Genomic DNA, 21401 nt, shown 5'->3' on the forward strand with positions numbered 1-21401 from the left:
ATGTGTTTTTATACCAACTCAATTGGGTTCGTATTCCCTTTTAAGGTTACGAGGGTTGATCAATATATTCGTTGACGCTACTAATAACTAATTTATCAAGATATTATAAAGAATTTTCGCTATTTAGGTACAATTACGAATATATTGTGATTTTTAATTTTTATTCTCATTTTGTATATTATATTTAACTTCATAGCAACCCTACGCCGTACGAACACCGCAGCTTAAAAAAGTTATACTTACCATTTTAAATTAAAAAAAAAAATTGTCCTTATTTTGGCGCGCTTTTTTATAATACGTAAATCATGTCAACGTTCTTTCATAACGTTTATAGAAGTCGTATTTACTATTTATAGAGCTTAGTCTGAGTTTAGGAAGAAATTATCTTAATTAATACCATACCTTTATTCCGCTTATAACCTCATTTAAGATCTTTATTCTGTTTCCTTTTAGACGAAGGAGTTCCTTTTGTAATTTGTATTGTTGGGTGGCTATCATTCCAACAGTTGGTAAAACAACGAGGATAACCGCAAGGCCGCCCAAACTAGCCACGCCTGTAATGGTAAACTTCCCATGTTTAAGGGACTCTATTGAGGTTTTTTTTTTAACATGTCGGGACTTGGAATAATTTTTCGAGATTATTGTTTCATTTGATGTCGGTCTATACCAATTACGTGTGTCAAAAATTTCAGATCATTCGCTCTTTCTGTTTTTCCGGAATAATTATTGGAATTGTGAAAATGACCAAACATTGAAAAGCATTACAACGCTTTTCACTCAAATCGGACAAAAACAGCACACCAATTACATTTTTCAATTTATTTCAAAGTATATTTCTTTATTATCTTAAGCGTATCTTACTGTTTTATGTGGCCCAGCTTATTTATGTAAAACAAATCAAATTTCATGGTTTTAGGTGAAATTATTTAAAATCTAATAAATTGTTGACTGTATAAAACATTTACGAAATATATCAATAAAAATATTGACAAATTACTCTCGAGATGATTTGTTTACCGTTACTCACAACGTGTTATTCATATACTCCTGTACAGAGCTGCATCAGTACTAAGAGTGTTATACTTAAGTACCAGTACCAGTACTTGTCAAGTTATGCAGTACCATTACCAGTACCAGTACTAGATTTTTAGCTCGGTAACTGCTGTACCAGTAATTGTTTGTACTGTAATCCGCGAACAAATCATATCTGTTTCAATTAACTAATGTGCATGCTGGTTTGGCTCTATATTGGTGACAAAGGATACTCATTTTCTGATTCAAATAGATTTACAGGTTAACATTCAAACCTTAAAGATATACTATGCTCATCCTTGAGCAAACTATCTTTTTACACAGAAATTTAAATCATTCTTACTAAATATGCCTAACCTGAATAAAAAACAATAAACTATATATTCCCTATTACAGCTCAAGTTAAGTTGGTCTTTTCTTAAAAAACTGCCAGTTTTCTAAGGACACCGAATATTCATACTGTTACCACCTATAGTGTGTAAAATTTTATATATAACATTATCTACATTGTGGAAGTCAAAAAAGAGACTATTTAGCTGTTATTATCAATATTTTCTTATATCAAATTTGAGCATAGTATATCTTTAAAGTAAAAACAAATCTTATTTATAATTTCTCACCCATGAGATCCCATAGCTGTACAACAGCAATGACAAGTATAATGAAGATGCAGACGATATAAAAAGAGAACATGAAAGCGTCTTGGATCCTCTGACAGTCGACGCTCATCAAGTTCACAATCTCCCCAACTGTCGTCGACTTCAGTCCGCTTCTGTTCATCGTTATGGCCTAGTTCACAATAAATATAATAATAATAATAATAATAATAATAATAATAATAATGATAATAATAATAATAATAATAATAATAATAATAATGATGATAATGATGATATAATAATAATAATTATAATCATAATAATATAATAATAATAATAATAATAATAATAATAATAATAATAATAATAATAATAATAAAAATAATAATAATAATAATAATAATAAATAATAATAATAATAATAATAACGATAATAATAATAATAATGATAATAATAATAAAAGACTATTCTTGTTTTAGCAAAATTAAAGTTATATTTAAACTTTATTTACAAATAGTTTTTTTTATTTTATATTTACCAACAGATAACAGATTACTTTTAGTATTAACCGTTCAAAAGAATTATATTATGTTATACACCTTGTCATCAAATTTGGTTTCCATTGTAACCAAACAATTACTTATAAAAAAATTATATATAGACAGGACTGATTTTAAGAAAATATGAATGCTAGAGGCATTTTATAGTACAGTAAACTTCACTTAAAGCGAACACGGTTATAACGAACTTCCGGTTATAAGGAACAATTTATTTTGGCCCGAATTTTACCCTTCTTTATTTAAAATGATTATGTACGGTTAAAGCGAACACGATTATAAGGAATTATCGCTTATAAGGAACTCATTTTTTAGTCCCAATTTAGTTAAAAGTACAGAAAATTACACTTTTATAACGAACTTCAAAATATCGGCTATAAGTAAATAGTTACCGCATTTTCAACTTTCGTTTTTACTGGCACTCGGCCGAATATACCGTTTATTGTTGTATGTGCTTCCAGACATCTATTAATTTTAAATATTTAGCAGTACATAATAGCATAATCCACTGAAAACTACAAAGTACGCTTGATTGAAATGAAAAGAAATCTATATCTTTCATGAGTAAAAGTAATCCTTAAAATATAATAGAAGATATTCAATATAAAATGGAAGGAAAAATCGAAATCATGGAAAGAAATAGAAAAGCACTGAGTTTAGAAACAAAATATGATATTTTATGAAAATTGAGAAAGGGGGTTAAATTAAAACTGAAATAGCAAAGGATTTTCAAATTCCAAAAAGTACGCTCTCGGGTAAATGACTAATTTTTCTTGATCAAATGCTCTTCAAAATGGCGGATGATGGTTAACAATCAGTTTGTTGTATGTAAATATGTTCGCTATAAAAACTCCTGATACAAGGAACTAGTTCTCTATATGCTTACAAGGAACTTACAAGGAACTCCGGATATAAGGAACAGATATTGAATGTCCCGATGAGTTCGTTATAAGCGGGGTTTACAAGTAATATCTTGAGTGTTTTAACCTAATATGGGTATGCTGAAGACGATGAGTGTGGATACCAAGAAAATAAAATTGACATTGACCTTCAAAATGTCAATTAAAAATGGCCGCTTAAAAAAACTAAAATAGGTCATTAAAACTATGATACAATATGATGCAATTAATTATTCGTGTCAAAATCAAATGATTATTCAATATGATCAGATTTTAATGAGATTGGCCACCAAATATAACGATTATAAACCTAATGGCTCAATTAACAGATATATACAGTACTGTTTTACTATCGCGTTTAGGTATATGACTTAGATTGAAAAAAATCACTTTAAATTTATATTTTGTCTTGACTTATATTTAACAATAAACTTAGTTTTAAATCCGTCTTTATAAATATTACCAAAGAATAAATATTTCGTAATAACAAATAAATATATTGCGCAATTACCGAATAATATTTCGTAATAACGAATCAATTTTTCGTTATTTAGATTTTATATTTCGTTAAAACGAAATAATATTTCTAATTGGGATTTATTATCTCGTAAAAACGAATTCAATACGGGGAGAAAGTGTGGAAAATGTCACTTCAGATTTTCCGTAATTTTCAACATTATTTGTAGCTATGGTTTTTTTTAAGTTTTTCATTTTGTTTTCATATATTTTGCACATATTATGGTATTTATGGTTTAAAATTAATATTAAAAAAAAAATATTTTGAAATGTCAAAAAAATGTCATTTCAATGCCATAAATACAACACGAACCGAGACAAAAAGTGTTTTAAAATTTATTGCACCCCCCCCAAACCCCCCCCCCAAAAAAAAAAAAAACAAAAACAACAAAAAAACAGTAGGTCTTAAAAAGGCAACTGTAGGAATCGAACCATAGACCTCTCACACATCAGTCAATCACTTAACCGGCTGTGCTACTGCCTAAGTAACGATAACGTTTACCTTTTTAGCAGATATGACTTTCACTAACATTAGTTTTATAGTTTTTTATTTTATGCATTTCAGAGGATTACTGATTTATCCGTTCAAATTATATTTGATAATTTCACAGTGAAAATTATCAAAATATAACTTCACACTTTTCAATGACGAAACTACTTTCTTAAGACTTTCCCAATGTGGTACCTCGATCTTATTTTTGCTACCAATTCTGACAATGTGAGGCTGTTTAGAGAAAAGCAAAGCTGAAATTGATAAATAACTTAAATGTCAAAAGTAATAAAAGGAAGAAAACTTACTTCTATTCATCCAAATAACCAATCAGCAAATATCGTCTCTTATTTTTTGTTTCATTTTTACAGTCTGAAAAATACATTTCTGCAAAACATCTCTTGATGACATTTGGGCATATTTAAGTTTCCTACGAGCAATAACTGCCGTATGCTTTATGAAAACTTGAAAAGCAATGACAGCCATCAGCCCGAAGAATAAGTAAACAACCCATCGTTCGTAAGACAGTCTTTCAACAATTCCAAGTTTCCAATTTTTTAGCCACTTTTTAAATGTTTACACATCTGTCAACAACTATTTATTGTCTGTTACAATACTCAAATAAGTTTTCTTTCTTTTAAAAAGGTGTATGACTAACAAATCCAAATGATACCCCTCTGAATCAAACACAATTACTTTCCTCCCGTAAAATACACAACTTTTAAAAATGGCCACCGCTTACATTTAACAGAGCCAGATCTAATATAAATTAGCAGTAAGTAACAGAAATATGGATGGATGGACTTTTTCTCCTACTAAAATTGTTTGTTTTTATTATTAAAATAAGCGATCATTCATATTTTTTTAATAAAATGAATTATATCATCGCCATTTAGCGTTGATTGTCGAACTTATTTTCAGCCCAAGACTTCTTGTATTTTATGAGAAATTCGACTTATATGTGTACATAATAGAGGCTACCAGTGGGGAAAACAGATTTTAATATTTAAGTTCATGTCAAGGAAATTTCGTTTTAACTTATTTTTAAGCATAAAACAAAAAGAAAATTTGTTTGTTTGTTGTGTCAGATGTAATTTTATTTCACTTCGTGAACTTTGAAAACAGTAGTTTCGCTCGTGGCTACGCCACTCGTGGGAATACTGTTTTTAAAACCCATTCGATGAAATAAAATTTCATCTTACACACAAACAAACAAATATCCTCTATATACTCCATATTAATTCTCGTAAACTTTAATAACGAAATCATGGAAATCTTCAATGAGTGCTGTAATGTATTCATAATTGACAGGTCAATAGAATAAGACTATACAAAATAAGCAATTAGGCTTTGTATACAAACAAATAAAATATTGTTGCAACATGCAAACGCGGGATTAAGTATGCGCAAAATCAGTACAAAATCTTTTTAAAGGCGACATGTGACACATTATAAAATGTATCTATAGAATAAAAGATAGCACCTTTGTGAAGCCTTTTCTCTAGAAACTAACTAAAAACATAATAATTACATAATTGCACGTATTTTAAAAAAATTGAATTAAGGCAGTACAAAATTTTAAGCATATAAGCTTGTATTATGTTTAGCCTACTTAAAACATTATCCGGATCAAAAACCCCTTTTGTAACCCAAATATCTACGACGTTATGGCTCTATCTCAAACTATGAAAGTTGTTTTCTATCTATTTTCTGTACCTCAGGTTTATATATAAAAATGTATTAATTGAATGTTGAGCAAACTAGGTAAAAAATATCCAACTTACAAATTTACAAATACTACTTTTTAAATGGTTACAACAACATTTCTGTCTCATTCTTTTATAAAATGTGTCACTTGCTGAAATATTGAAATTAATAAAGAGCCGTTTTTCAGCACCTTGTGAACATTACACATGTCTGCTGCATGTGTTGTTTTGTTTGTATTTGCTGTTTTCTGCCGAAAATAATATCTGCATAATTCTTTTTTTTTGATTATATTATAACTGCATTAAAGTATACGATGGATAATCGATAATATTAAAAAGTCATCTTAAACTTAGGAGTGTGTACTTTATCACATTCTCAACAAAAATACAGAAAACAACAAATGTTTACTATCTTGTTTAAAAATAATTGGCGATTTAATTTTAAATTTAAAGTTTAAGTCAAAAACAACAACAACAACAACAACAACAACAACAATAACAACACCATATTTACATCAAGTCATAAAATGACTGAAACCGGGAGATTGCTACGTGTGCTTGCTATACAATGGCAGCTCTTGAAAATTTTGGAATTCAGTCACGGTTTTGAGAAAATTCTACAAGACGTTTATCACATCATTTGATGTACATTAGAATTCCGGGTACCCTCCAATAAATTTCAAGGGTATCTTAAAGTAACTGCAAAGTTATCTATAAAAATATTACTTGTAATAAATCGAGTAATATTTTCTTTGACCATATATAAAAGTCACGTGGGTTGGCTACATAGTAGAGGTGTTAAAATATAATTGTATTACACCCTTTGTTAGCCATTGAAATAGTATTTAATGTATAAAGGACTTTCAAAAATGGTCATTATTCAGAGCGGGCGCTATGGTGCAGTGGTAACACTGTCTGCCTACAAATCAAGGGGTCGTGAGTTCGATCCCCCGCTTCTCCACTGAACGAATAAATGACTACAAGACTGACAAAACCAGGAAATTGACACAGAATGACGTCAAAGATAGATACAAGAGAAGACCATAATGGATCAGGAAACAAGTACCGAAAGTACAGACCGAAGACGACGACCGATAACAGAAGGAAGAACGGAGACAAGAACTGACAACAAGCGAACAGAGACGAAAACCGATAACAGAAGAACAGAGACAGGGACCGATAACAGTAGAACTGACAATAAACGAACAGACACGTGCACCGATAACAGAAGAACAGATATAGTGACCGATAATAGCAGAACTGACAATAAACGCACAGACACGTCGACCGATAACAGAAGAACAGGACAAGGACCGATGACAGAAGTACTCACAACAAGCGAATAGAGTCGAGAACCGCTAACAGAAGAACAGGACAGGGACCGATGACAGAAGAACTCACAACAAGACAACGGAGACGAGGATTGATAACAGAAAAATAGAGACGGGAACCGATGACAGAAGAATTGACAACAAGAAACGAGAGACCAGGACTAGTTACAGAAGAAAGAAGACGAGAACCGATAACAGAACAACTGACAACAAGACAACAGAAACGTGGACGGATAACAGAACATCTAACAACAAAATAACTAACACAAGGACCTATTACAGGAGAACGAAGATCACGACCAATAACAGAAGAACTCACAGCAAGAAAACGACGTCCAACGACCGATAATAAGCAAACGAACACCAGCAACCAAAAGTAATCAGACAAAGGTGCCTTTAAACTTTATATGAGTGCCAGATAAAATACATGAAAGCTATATATCTAGCAGATAGGACAGGGAAGACTGTTCGCTGCCTAAATGCCACTATCTTTAATATAACTTCTATATTACTATGATATTGGCCTAAAAAATGTCCGCCATCTTGGATTTTTCGGCAATATTGGAATTTATTTGTTTTAATATTAAGTTTTGGTGTCTAATTTGTTTTTACCTGAACATGCTTTGTGACAAATTTCAGGCTTTTCCATTCCTTAAAAGTTTTATTTGCTATATCATCCATTTATGATAAAGAAATTTGGCGGCCATTTTAGTGGTGATTTTAAATGGCCATTTCCAAGGTTAAGATCAAGTTTCTCAATTTGGTATCCACCTTTATCGGATTCAGCAAACCTTAACTACGTGTAGGTAAAATACACCAAGATACCACGTGTACTACAATATGCCTCTAGCATCTTCCAGGGAGCCAAATTCTTAAATCAGTCCTGTCTAATATGCAGATTTACTAGAAAAATATTTTTGTATCCATTATTTATATCAGAACATTACGATATTTTGGCGATAATTTAAGCATTTAAGAAGTAATACCAGCGACTTTTACGGCCGCAACTAGACTAACGCTATATAGTGTGATTAGGTGATATTTTCGGATAATAGAAGAAAGAGAATACACACAAAAACGACTTTTACGGTCGCAATACAAGACTGAACTAACGCTCTGGTGAGCATAATGTTGTTTTTTCTGATAATAATAGGAGCAAAGGAAAAGCCAAAAGGGCGACTTTTTACGGCCGCAACGTATCAATTAAATTATTTCTGCTCATATGAGTATACTGATTTATTGTAAGACGTTACCTTTTTGTAGATGAGGCAAATTAGTGCTGTTTTAACCTTGAGTCCTATAGTAAGCATGTGATGGAAGGAGATATGATACATGAACGTGTTTATACATAAAACTATGAACAACAACGCGGTATACAAATATCCTTGCCATTCTGCCTCGACCCGTCCCTCTATTTCGATTATCTGTATAATATACCTGAAAACAAAATTATTTATATATCATTATGCATAAACACGAATATATTTTTATATGCAATAATTTTCTCACACTAATTTAAATAAATACGACACAGTCACGTTTCTGATAAACGAGTATAAAATCTAGTACATTTCGGAATATTGTGTCACTTTTCGTGAATTATGAAGGTGCAGAAAAGCGTTCGTATGACCACAATATCTCTGTCACCTAGATGCTTTCCAAATGAATATCATATACAGATTGTGACAAAGTTGTCCGCTTTATGTATGAACTCTAGTAAAAAGTATACCTTTTTTTGTCAATTTTAAAAAATTTTAACTTTTTCGGGCACACTTTAAATTTCAAAAAATTAAAAACAAATTTTGGGTAAACTTTTGGTGGGGGTTCGTGCCAAATAAGTAGGGCCCAAAGTGGCAGGGCCCTTAAAATTTAAGAAATTAAAAGAAATTTGAAAGAAAACATTTACGTTCAAGATTAACCAAAAGGAAAAAAAATCCTTACAAAAGAATTTCTTTAAATTTTTGAAATTTTGGTTTTAAAGTTTTAAGGTTCTTTAAATACAATGAAAATTAACTTTAATCACCAACCCAAAAAAACCCATGATAAAAAAAAAAGAAACCCTTTAAAAGAGAGAACTATTTCCCCAGCAAAATGGTACAAATTACCCAAATTTCATCGAAGGGTTTTTTAATTAGTTTACTTTGTTGGGGAACATAGAAAAATTTTAAAAGGACACAAGTTTCAAATGTACACACTTTTTACCAAAAGCTCTATGAGATATCTCAATGATGCACTTTTCTCATATCATATCATGGCTGAATTTTTTTAATTATCTAAATATCGTTTAAATCAAATAAACTACATAACCTACGCTACGATATAATCTACATTATCGATACGACTATCGACATTATCGCTAAAATAATTTACATTATCGCTACGACAACTCACACAATATATGCGATAATCAACAAAATCGCTGCGATAACCTATAAAAACTACATGTTGTACCATAATCTATATCATCGCTACGATAATGCACAGAATCGCTTTTATTATCTACAATATGGCTTCGATAATCTACATTAACGCTGCGACAAGGCACACGATCGCTACGATAATCTTAAAATTATCGCTCAGCTAAAATCATAGAATGATATCGGTTTCTCACCTTAAAAATATCGGCTGCGTTAAGAAAAGGACCTCTGCCACGGCCATATATCCTGTCGCCTCACTCCAGCCCCAAATAAATGTCCGGAATATTGCTTTGTATAGATTTGGTTTGATAATGATGCATTCTGAAATATAAGTGTTAAGATGATTATTAATAATATTTATTTATGGTAAAATTTTAAATTTTGTATAAAGAGTATGAGAGTAAATATGACAAATTACTTGACAGATTGTTGCAATAGTGTGATATATCATATACTCAATTTATATTGATAAAATCTTCTTCAAAAATTATTATAATTGAGTTGTCCCAAAGCTGATGCAACGAAGGAACGAGCCAACAAAACCAAACTAAAACACAATAAAATATTTGTTGGTACTTAACCTAATGGAACCGGAAGTGAAACGAATTTGAAGAAGCATTCAGAAGTGTTTGTATTTTGATATTGACATCCCTTATTTTTTAAATGGACTCTTTCAAATTCAAAGCAGGGCCATTTCACATATTCAGCGGGTTAAGAAATTTTTTTAAAAAACGCGCGGGTCAGAAAAATTAAAGATTCTTGTTAATACATATACAAAGCTACTCTCCAACTTAGTCACAAGACAGTTAGTTATATTTAAAACTAGCTAATATTTTTACCTAGCTCACTGTTACCCCTTCCCTTATTAAACTGCCCACTTTCAATCAACGGTGTTTCTTCCGTTATCACTCCATTCGCGTATTTCCGGCCACCATTCGATCTTTGAGTACCATACTTGTTTAATGCACCTCCCTTGTACAACAATTTTCTACAGAAAAAAAACAACAAAATCACAAGATCATACAAGTGTCATGTGAGCATACGTGTCACATGACCATATTAGTGTCATGAGAGCATATAATCATCATGTGAGCATACAATCATCATGTGAGCATACAATAATCATGTCAGCATACAAGTGTCATAGGAGCATACGTGTCACATAAGCATATAAGTGTCATATTAGCAAACACGCGTCATGTGAGCGTATTATCCTCACGTGAGCATACAATTATCATGTGAGCATATGCCCGCATGTGAGTATACAAATATAACGTGAGCATAAAAGCGTCATGTGAGCATACAAGTATCATGTAAATATACAAGTGTCATGTGAACATACAAATGTCATATGAGCATACAAGAATCGTGCGAGCATGATATAAGTACTGACTAATCAAAACACAGTTTAACTATACAATTTATGCTAAAGTAAAATACTTCATGGGACAGGTTGTTTAAGGTCAACAATCTTAACCACTTTGCAACAGAGGTCCCATAAATGAAATATCAAGCACTTACTGCTCCCTCTCACATCTATGAATCTCGTCCTTCCACGCGTTCTCCAAAAGTGGCCCAAGATGATTCGCTTTTAATCTGCTAGTCTGATTCCAAAATTCAGCTGGATTTAACCGGTTCTTAAAGCATTTTATGACCACCCTGTAAGTTAAAGGCACATTATTCCTCATTATATTCTTCAGAAAAAAGTCAAATATGTGTTTTAGTAATGATTTAAGGGCATTTTAAATGTTAAACAAGTAAAGAGAGTAGCACTGAACATGCAATAATGTGCAGTAAAGGTACAAAGTAGTATTTTGTCTTCGATACAAAATACGAAATTGCTATTATCAAACCAATTGCCAAAGAGAAAAAGAGCAAAAGATAGTTAATCCATTTGGCCAAAGAGTAACTAGTAACATAAGTAATAAGAAGAAAAATCGAAAACCTTGATTTGCATTTCTTGAGGGTTAGTGGGGCCCTTTTAAAATATGTAAAAATTGCTTTTAAACATTTTTGGTTTAACATTTGTCATTTAGATATTTAGTCCGGGCTATTTTGCCCCAGTCTACCCGGGTCATAATACAAAAAAGCTTTTAAATTTTTTATTTTTTTATTCAAATCCCTTAAACATTGACACTTAAAACATAGTAAATTTGTTACATAAATTAAGCTGGTTAAGAGTAAACATTTTTTTGGTGAATTACAAAAATTCGCCTCTATGAGAAATTCTGTCTGTGGTCAATAAGGTCATCGGGCTTAGTCTGCTGATAGCAATCAATATAGCCTTTGCAAAGAGCTTTGTACCATACCAGACCAGATTCCAGGTATCTGATACAAAACAGTTTTACATTAAGAAAATTTGATAAATCTAAAAGAAAAATAGGAAAAAAATTGATAAATTGAAAAAAAATGAAATAAAAAATAGCAGACGACATTCCCCAGCATACAAAGGGTTAAACTACCAAAGGTTTACGGATTGAAGGTTTCCGGTAATTTATGACCTCTATGTACTATGTATGCAGATTTTTCAAGATTGTATCCTCAATTTAATCAAGATTGGTTTTAAGGTCAATATCGTAAAATAATTCATACTGTGATGTAAATCTGTGCGTGACTTTGTGACAAAAATATGAAAAGTCAACCCCCGGATTTATCTTATAATGTATTGTAAACTAAACATCACAGAATAGTAGAATAACTAATTTTGATAATACTGTATAACGTTTTCTTAAAGGCACATTATACCTCAGAAACAAATAAAATTTTTACTTGTCTAGAAAATGTTAACATGATTTTTATAACATTTAAATCAATATTTAAGAGCATGTTAGATGCTTATTACCTGAAATAATTTTATAAGGACAAGATAGTTCAGATAATTTGCCAATGAATAACTTTTTAGAAAATATAAAAGTACACAAAAATAACAAGCTTTTTAAAAACAAAATTTAATACATTTCCCCTGCATAATGAGCATTTAATGAAAAAAGAATAGCATTTTAACTATAGTTTTATTCATTTTTGGTTGGACCCATTCAACAATGTAAAGGCCATATTGTAAAGTTTAGTTCTACTGGAGAGGGGAGGGCCTCACTGACCCCTCCGTATATTATATCTGTGATAGGCGGCCACCCGAGTAAAAACTACCGACCGGCCATAAGCTAGCTCAGTAACATCATTATATGAAAAAATGCATACAGTCATAGCGGGATTCGAAACCAAAGCATTGAGGGATAAGAAAATGACAGTCAACGACCTTAACAACTGAGTCGCAAAGGTCCAAACCTAAAATTTGTAATGAAAAAATACAACATGTACGGAAAAACTTACGGTGTCAGCCATTCAAAACATATTTGGCCAAGAACGGAAGCGTTTTCATCCGGACAAGAATTCTGAAAACAATTAAACTATTTTTAAGTTACAATTGACAAAACGAGTATTTATTTGATTGAGAAGACCTTGTATAAAATGCCTTATTCGCTACATTTTATATGTGAATGATATCTATATAAATTTTCAAAACCATTATACTTTGTAAGTAACTTGCGATACATATGAAAGTGTCTGCTCTTTGAGCTCGCTATATTAGATATTGAATTTTGCAACGTTTAACATACCATACAACTATGGAAAAAATCAAAATATTTTAAATTTGTATAGAAAAAAAAGAAAAGAAAAAAACATATTAAAGAATATATATCGAACAGTACTATAAACGATAATATTGTTAAGAGAACGGAATTTTATTCAACTTCATTGGCGGTTTAAAGGTATGGCCAAATGTTCAAATATCTCCTTATTTTGTTCAATTTGAAACTACTGTCCTTTTTATCCTAAACAAGAAATATTAAACGCTGAAAATGATATATTGGCCCACAAATTGAAAGAACAATTGGTCAACTAAAATGAATAAAATATTCACCCATTTATATGAGTGAAATATTGACCCACTTATATGAATGAAATATTGACCAACTTATAAGAATTGAAAAATAGATTCAATAAAATGAATGAAATATAGCCCACTAAAATGAATGAAATATAGCCCACTAAAATGAATGAAATATAGCCCATTAAAAATGAATGAAATATCATCCCACTAAAATGAATGAAATACAGCCCATTAAAAATGAAAGAAATATCCCACTAAAATGAAAGAAAAATTGGCCTACTAAAATGCATGAAAAACTGACCTACTAAAATGCATAAAAATATTGACCAACTAAAATGCATGATAAATTGACCAACTAAAATGAATGAAATAATGGTATGGTTAAAATATATTTATTTAAGCTCTATTGAGGAACAGGTATGCTTGAAAGTCTACTATGCTACCGCTCACCTGAAATAATGACCCACTAAAATGCATAAAATATTGACCCGCTAGAATGCGCAACATTAACTTACGTCATCATCAATTTCGTGGTATCCCTGTGTAGAATAAAGTTCTGGAAAACAATGAAGAACGAACTGTATGACCAGTAGAATAAAGTAAATATAAAACACAACGTCCTCGCTGCACGTACCCTGAAATTACAAAGTTTTTTTTATAGATAAGACCAGGGTGATTGTTAATTTCACTAGTAGGAAAATGGGTCATTCACTTAAATTAACTTTTACATAAAATCATAATTTTGGGGGATATCAAAATACGATTTATTTTTAACAGGAAGTATCGTTCAAAAAAGTACTCGGTCGAAGTAATATTGGTTAATATGCAAAGTTATTTTATTTCTAAGTTTTTAATACATAAAAATGTTAGCAATGCAATTGTAGCAAAGAAAATACCCTTTTTGTAAACATTTAAATTTAAATTATAGCATGTAAATATTGATGATTTTTCAAAATAAGAAAACTTCTATTTACTTGTTTTACGTCTGACTTAATAAATTTTGTAGTCATTTATAAATCAATCTAAAAGTTAAATAACTATCCTCATTCCTGTACATTTATGTTAGTATATTGAAGGAAATAAAGTATCCATCTATCTACCTTTACATTTTATTTTAGACTGACCAATGAGATTTACCGATTTCAGTTTGTAATTTTAAAATGACCAATGAAAATTCTTCTTATATTCAGTCCTTCCCTGTTAATTTTGCAGGAAAACAAACTGAAAACAGACGGATTTCGTCAGAACAAGTAACGTATGAATACAAAGAACTGCCACATTACCTGTCTTTGCGCATGCGTATAAAGAGATAATGTCTCACAGCCAATCAATGTCATCCAAAATACAAATGGTACTCCAGAAGTCTTTATGCCCCTATATCTTTGAATCTGCTGAAGAAATGCGGTCCATAGCTGAAATTGATAAGAAAGACAGATTAATTTCTGCATAGCTGAATCGAAAATGATTCAAAAATACAGGTCAACTTTTGCAAAAGAGCCCCCCAGTAGAGCAATACTCATTTTACAAGAACAAGAAGGTTTTGAGAAAATATTTAAGGAGATGTTATCAAAGAATTGCATACAGGCGTTAAAAGGCTTGTAAAAAGGCATTTAATTATGCTTGTAAAAAGGTTTATGAAAAGGCTTGCCAAAAAGGCAGATAAAAGAAGGGTTTGCAAAAATGTATGCTAGAATGATTGCTACAAGGCTTGCTAAAAGGCTGATGAAAATATTGCAGAACGACAAATTTTAAAAATGCTTATTCGTCATGTAGTTGAGTGTTTCGAGAATTTATACTAGAATACTGTAGCCGGCTTTTTAGATTTGTCGTGTGACATGCAGGCACTTCAATCCGGTCCCCTATCAAAATTGAATATATTTTAGTTTTGCCAAATTTTCACCGTCCGTCTGTCGTATGTTGAACTGTGCTTGAAGGGGCTTAGACGGTAGTTTGCACTGACCACTACCGTCAGGCTCAAACAGGGCCTTCATTTATTTTCATTTTAGGTGGCGTTCTGTAGTAATTCTGTCTTTTTCTATTCTAAAAAATCTTGTTAAATTTTCTTTCAAGGCTTACAAATTGGCTGATTAATTAACATTAACTACAATATTCGTCTGTATTATAAAGCGTCTCCATATTTTTTACATTTTAGTTGGGGCTTCTTTGGCCGAATGGTTTAGGTCATTGACTTTTTTTAGTTAAGCTACAGTTTGTACAAATGTATGTACGTATGTATGACAATATATTATAATCTTTTATGTGTTATGAATTTTTGAGATAACAAAGCAGAGGATGAATATTCATAGAGTAGTCAGTCCTTTTGGATAAATTATAAATTATACAGCTTATCAAATATTATAATACGAATGCATGTACATGAACATGATATGTATACTCTGGTATACATGTACCTTTATTTCGTATAAACATAAAATTACTTTTTTTTTGTAATGGAATGGTTCACACGGCTATTATGCTGAAGTGGGGCAAAGCATAAATAATCTTAATCCTTGAAGAACAGTTTGTTTGTTTGTTTGTTTCATTTTACGCCCTTTTCCAACAGTATTTCAGTCAAATAGGCGGGTAGTTTCCTAACCATCGTTCCTGGAGAGTTACACCAGTACTAGACTACCTTCCTCCGCGCTAAACTACCAAAGCATCTCCCGGGGATCGAACCAAAAAAAAACATGTATAAGTATGTTGCCCAGAAGTCATATGTTTAAGATAGCTTAGGCCTTCATTTTCTATATATTTTTTAAATGTTTGACTGTTGTGTTTTTGTATATGAATTGATAAATTTAACTTAAATTTAACTTAAGTCGGCAGAATGATATCGTTATACCTCGACTAATTTTTCGCAGTTTTGGTATATACTCGAACTTAAAATTAAAGAATATTTTTGTCACGTGTTTGCGTGTCTTCAAAGTGACGTCATTATTTCAGAAAGTAACAATATGGCGACTTGCATATGATAATAAAGGTCCTTTATAATCAATCAGAAAAAGTACCCAAACGAAACAATAACAACAACAAAGACAAACAACTGCCCCATCTTTCCCACTCCCCACAAACAGCACCTCCAATACAAACACTCCCACCCCTACGACATCGTCCCTCCCAAAACAACACCCACGGCAACTTACGACTGTGAGAAACTTTATAGCAGTTGCTGTATACGACGCAGCGGAGATAGATATTTCGCTGTCACACGCATACCCGTCATGTTCTTGAAAAATCAACTGTAGAACTACTGTACATAGTATAAGAAACGAGCATATCTGAAAATAATAAACAAAAAAGATAAAACTACCGTACATATCATAAGAAATGAACGTATCCGAATATATATTATCTTAATCATGATACAAATCTTTGTACGAAATAAAAAAATGTTATTATTATGTATGGGTAGATTTAATACAAGGTAGATCGAACTTTTTGAAGTTAGCACATTAACAGCAGAAATGGTCATTATATTTAACATCACAACCATAAGATTAATCAACTAGGATATTGTAACGCAACAACTGTATGTACGTACGAGAAGTAATATGAAATCAAACAAGAAACTTTACGAGAAGATCAAATCAAACAAGGAACTTTACGCGAAGATCAAATCAAACAAATAACTTTACGCGAGAAAATCAAATCAACCTTTACGCGAGAATATCAAATCAAACAAGAAACTTTACGAGAAGATCAAATCAAACAAGAAACTTCATGGAAATATCAAATCAAACAAAGGTAGATCATTTTGATATATAATACTCACAGCCTTTGAGACGCTTATTTTTGACAATGGTAATGGCGTCAGACGTTTCCCATGATACATGTAGATCAAGAAAAATGGAGACATTATCCACAGAAAGGCACACGGGCCCCATATGAGAACTGTGTCTAGAAAACATGACGAAAATACTGGAGTAGCAACGTCTAGTGTTGAACGATCCTGCAGGAAGAAAACGTCTTTGGAATAAAATAATTCCAGTGCAAATGTAAGCAATACAGTCTTAACTGCAGTAATAGGTGGTCACTACCCCCCTCACCCACTCTAGGACCCTCCTACCTCTCCAAACCATGTAAACTGCAGTATGTGTTCATTTGAAACATGTTTTAATATTTGGTATATGCTTTTAATTCAATTTCCTTCATTTCTTCATTTCTCACAAATAATGAAAAATTGATACTAAATAATCATTAAAGTATCAATTTTTAGCTCACCTGTCACTTTGTGACAGGGTGAGCTTTTGTGATCGCTTTTCGTCCGGCGTCCATCCGTCCGTCTCCCGCCGTCGTCTGTCCGTCCGTCGTCCGTAAACTTTTACTTTAAATGACATCTCCTCATAAACCACTCACCCAATTTCATCCAAACTTCACAGGAATGTTCCTTTGGTGGTCACCTTTGAAAAATGTTCAAAGAATTTAATTCCATGAAGAACTCTGGTTGCCATGGCAACCAAAAGAAAAAACTTTAAATATCTTCTTCTAAAAAACCCAAAGAGCTAAAGCTTAGATATTTGGCATGAAACATCTTCTAGTGAGTGACTACCAAGTTTGTTCAAATAAAACCCCTGGGGTCAAAATTGGCCCCGTCCCAGGGGGTCATTGATTTTCCCTATATGTATAAAGTAAAAACTTAAAATCTTCTTTTAAAGAACCCAAAGAGCTAGAGCTAAGATGTTTATCATGAAACATCTTCTAATGGGTGTCTACCAAGTTTGTTCAAATAAAAGCCCTGGGGTCAAAATTGGCCCCGCCCTAGGGGGTCATTGATTTTCCCTATATGCATATAGTAAAAACTTAAAAATCTTCTTTTAAAGAACCCAAAGAGCTAGAGCTAAGATATTTAGCATGAAACATCTTCTAGTGTGTGTCTACCAAGTTTGTTCAAATAAAAGCCCTTAGGTCAAAATTGGCCCCGCCCCAGGGGGTCATTGATTTTCCTATATGCATATAGTAAAAACTTAAAAATCTTCTTTTAAAGAACCCAAAGAGCTAGAGCTACGATATTTAGCAATGGATGTCTACCAAGTTTGTTCAAATAAGAGCCTTGTGGTCAAAATTGGCCCTGCCCGGGGGGACATTGATTTTCCTTATATGTGTATAGCAAAAACTTAAAAATCTTCTTGGAAAAATCCTAATAGCTAGAGTTTAGATATTAAGCATGAAACATCTTCTAGTAAGTGTCTACAAAGAATGAAAGATTGTTCAAATAAAAGCCCTGGGGTCAAAACTGGCCCTGCCCCAGGGGTGTCATTGTTTTTAAATATATGTGTAAAGAAAAAACTTAAAAAATCTTCTTTTAAAAAACCTAACGAGCTAGACCTTAGATGTTTAGCATGAAACATCTTCTAATGGGTGTCTACCAAGTTTGTTCAAATTAAAGCCCAGGGGTTTTAAACTGGCCCCGCTCCGGGGGGGGGGGCTATATACAGGTGAGCGACTTCAGGGCCATCATGGCCCTCTTGTGCGGGGGGGGGGTGTGGGTATTGACAAATCAACGCGCCGAACGCCAATGCTAGAAAATAGACTTGTAGGTTCGATTTGCTCTTTACTAGTGGTATCGGTTTGCTAAAGAGGCTTTTCCCACTAGTACTCAATAAGAAGAATGAAACAATAAAGAAAAAAAAGAAGAGATAAAATCTGCAGAAGATCATGAAGTAAAAATGAAGTAAAAAATAGGGAAGAATAAGTAGAAAAAATGAAGGAGAAGATAATGACGAAGAAGAAAAGGTAGAGAAAAAATGAAGAAAAAAAACTATGGAAAAAACGTAGGGGAGAAGATAATGATGGAGAAAAATTAAAGAAGAGAACAAATGTGGAAGCAAAATGATCGAAAAGAAGAAAAAGGAGAAAATAATCATGAAGAAGAAAATGAAATAGGAAAATGAAGAAAAGAAGTAGAAAATAATGATGCAGAAGAAAAAGAAGGAAAAATGAAGAAAATGATGAAGAAAAAGGAAATGGAGAAGATAATGGTAAAGGACAAAGGGAGAACAGAAGAAGAAGAAAAAATGATGAAGAAAGAGGAGATAATGATGAAGCAGAAATAGAAGGGAAAAATGAAGAAGAAAAATGGGATAAAAAAAAGAAGAAAAAGAAGAGAAGACAATGCTGAAGAAGGAAATAATAATGATCACCATCATCATCATAAAGAAGAAGAAAAGGGGTTAGTCAACTTTGAACTTACCCAGAATGGTACATCACCACAAAAATGATACAGTATATCTCTAGCCTCACTGTTGTTAAGTTCCATATTCATTTATTCATTTAATAATTTAATCCACTAATTTATACACAAAATAACGTTATATAATATATATAGTTTTAACCTCTTGATTATTTTTACTGATTATTTTAACTACTTTAGTACATGCTCGTATTTTTTTTATTCAATAGTCTAAAAATCAGATCCGATTCAGGTATACAAGGAAACAAACTTGTTGTAAAAGTAAGGCGAAGTTCACATTTGCGAAATTTCTTTATTCCGCATCCAGCTAAAGTATGCCTCCGTAGAATCTCGACGTGACTCGGGTACTAATCAACAACGCATGGTCATAAATATGTACATATACAAACTTAATAATAACAACCTATGTTAAGATATTATATATGCATTCTATAATATTTTATAATATTATCGAATAATATTCATACTCATAACTCCTAACGCCGGTGTGTTCGTCGGTATAAATAATTAGGTCCGTCATGATTCTCTGGTACTTCTCTCCCCTCGGTACGTGTACAACGTTGAGAAGACACAATGCATCGGCAGATGATTGAAGAACCAATGCTACGTGTAAGACGGCAAGTTCGCATGTTTTCTACAGCTATGAGTTACGTTTAAGGCGGCACGACTTAGCTTGTATGGAATTAATTACCGGTGTCCTGACTAAAGCCGAGGGGAGCGGCCCTACAAAGAAGGGAGAGTCGACGAGGATTGGGTATTAAGGAGCGTGAAAAGTTTTTGTTACTTTGTACTCGTTAGTATAAGAGAGATAAGAAAAGATTTACCTTGGTTCGATAGATAAATTATTCGAGTACATATTGCATAATTCCTTTTTATTTATGCTGTATCGTTTAAAAATCTGCAAGGCGTAAACCCTGTTTGGGCATAGACACTTTCTTATGAAGTTATTAGACCCTTGTCTTAGTGTAATGGGAATGGACTTAGAATTCATTTCTGACTTAGGATAAATGTTTTCTACCACCAAACACATATTTTGTGAACATTCAATGAATCGTACCCCTTTGTCATATATTTGAAAGACTGTGTGATATATTTTGATTTTCCCATTTACCAGTGTTTTTTTGTTGTGATTCTAATGAGTGGAACGATTTTAACGATATACTATGCTCATCCTTGGGTAAAATATATTTTTTATTTTATGCTTTTCAGTGGATTACTGATTTATCTTTGATATATTCACAGTGAAAATTATCAAAATATAATTTCACACTTTTCAATGACGAAACTACTTTTTTAAGATTTCCCTATGTGGTACCTCAATTTTATTTTTGCTGACAATTCTGACAATGTCAGGCTGCTGTTAAGCTGAAACTGATAAATAACTTAAATGTCAAGAGTAATAAAAAGAAGAAAACTTACTTCTATTCATTCAAATTCCAATAAACAAATTTCGTCTCTAATTTTTTTTGTTTCATTTTTACATTCTGAAAAATACATTCCTTCCACATGCAAAACTGCTCTTGCTGACATTTGGGCATATTAAAGTATCCTACGAGCAATAACTGCCGTATGCTTTATGAAAACTTGAAAAGCAATGACAGCCATCCCCGAAGAATAAGTAAACAACCCAGCGTTCCTGAGCCAGCCTTTGAAGTTTTCCATTTTCCTTGCTGCTTTTTGAATGATTTCACATCTGTCAACACTTATTTTTTTGTTATACAATCCTCAAATAAGTTTTCTTTCTTCTAAAAAGGTGTATGACTAACAAATC

General features: G+C 32.1%; 2 protein-coding genes across 2 annotated transcripts in view; both read right to left on the bottom strand.

Moving 5' to 3' along the window:
- LOC132736334 (ATP-binding cassette sub-family C member 3-like) overlaps window positions 1-9897 on the bottom strand; it is a 29683-nt gene extending 19786 nt beyond the window's left edge. Inside the window, exons 1-4 of the mRNA XM_060723445.1 lie at window positions 9743-9897; window positions 8385-8568; window positions 1653-1821; window positions 403-554 (exon numbers count right to left, since the gene is read on the bottom strand). Coding sequence (XP_060579428.1) covers window positions 403-554; window positions 1653-1821; window positions 8385-8568; window positions 9743-9789 — 552 coding nt within the window. The 5' untranslated portion in view covers window positions 9790-9897. The remainder of the gene's footprint in view (window positions 1-402; window positions 555-1652; window positions 1822-8384; window positions 8569-9742) is intronic.
- A 473-nt stretch (window positions 9898-10370) lies between these two features.
- Window positions 10371-19776, bottom strand: LOC132736331 (multidrug resistance-associated protein 1-like). The gene is made up of 8 exons (XM_060723441.1): window positions 19631-19776; window positions 17213-17389; window positions 16584-16718; window positions 14724-14852; window positions 13956-14075; window positions 12879-12940; window positions 11070-11207; window positions 10371-10536 (listed from the first exon to the last, which is right to left on the bottom strand). The coding sequence occupies exons 1-8, from the start codon at window positions 19700-19702 to the stop codon at window positions 10371-10373; spliced, it is 999 nt and encodes a 332-aa protein (XP_060579424.1). The 5' UTR covers window positions 19703-19776.
- Between the last annotated feature and the right edge of the window lie 1625 nt (window positions 19777-21401).

This window comes from Ruditapes philippinarum, unplaced genomic scaffold (genome assembly GCF_026571515.1).
Source record: "Ruditapes philippinarum isolate M1 unplaced genomic scaffold, ASM2657151v2 ctg2318_1_1_1_1, whole genome shotgun sequence".
NCBI classification, from domain to species: Eukaryota; Metazoa; Mollusca; class Bivalvia; order Venerida; family Veneridae; genus Ruditapes; species Ruditapes philippinarum.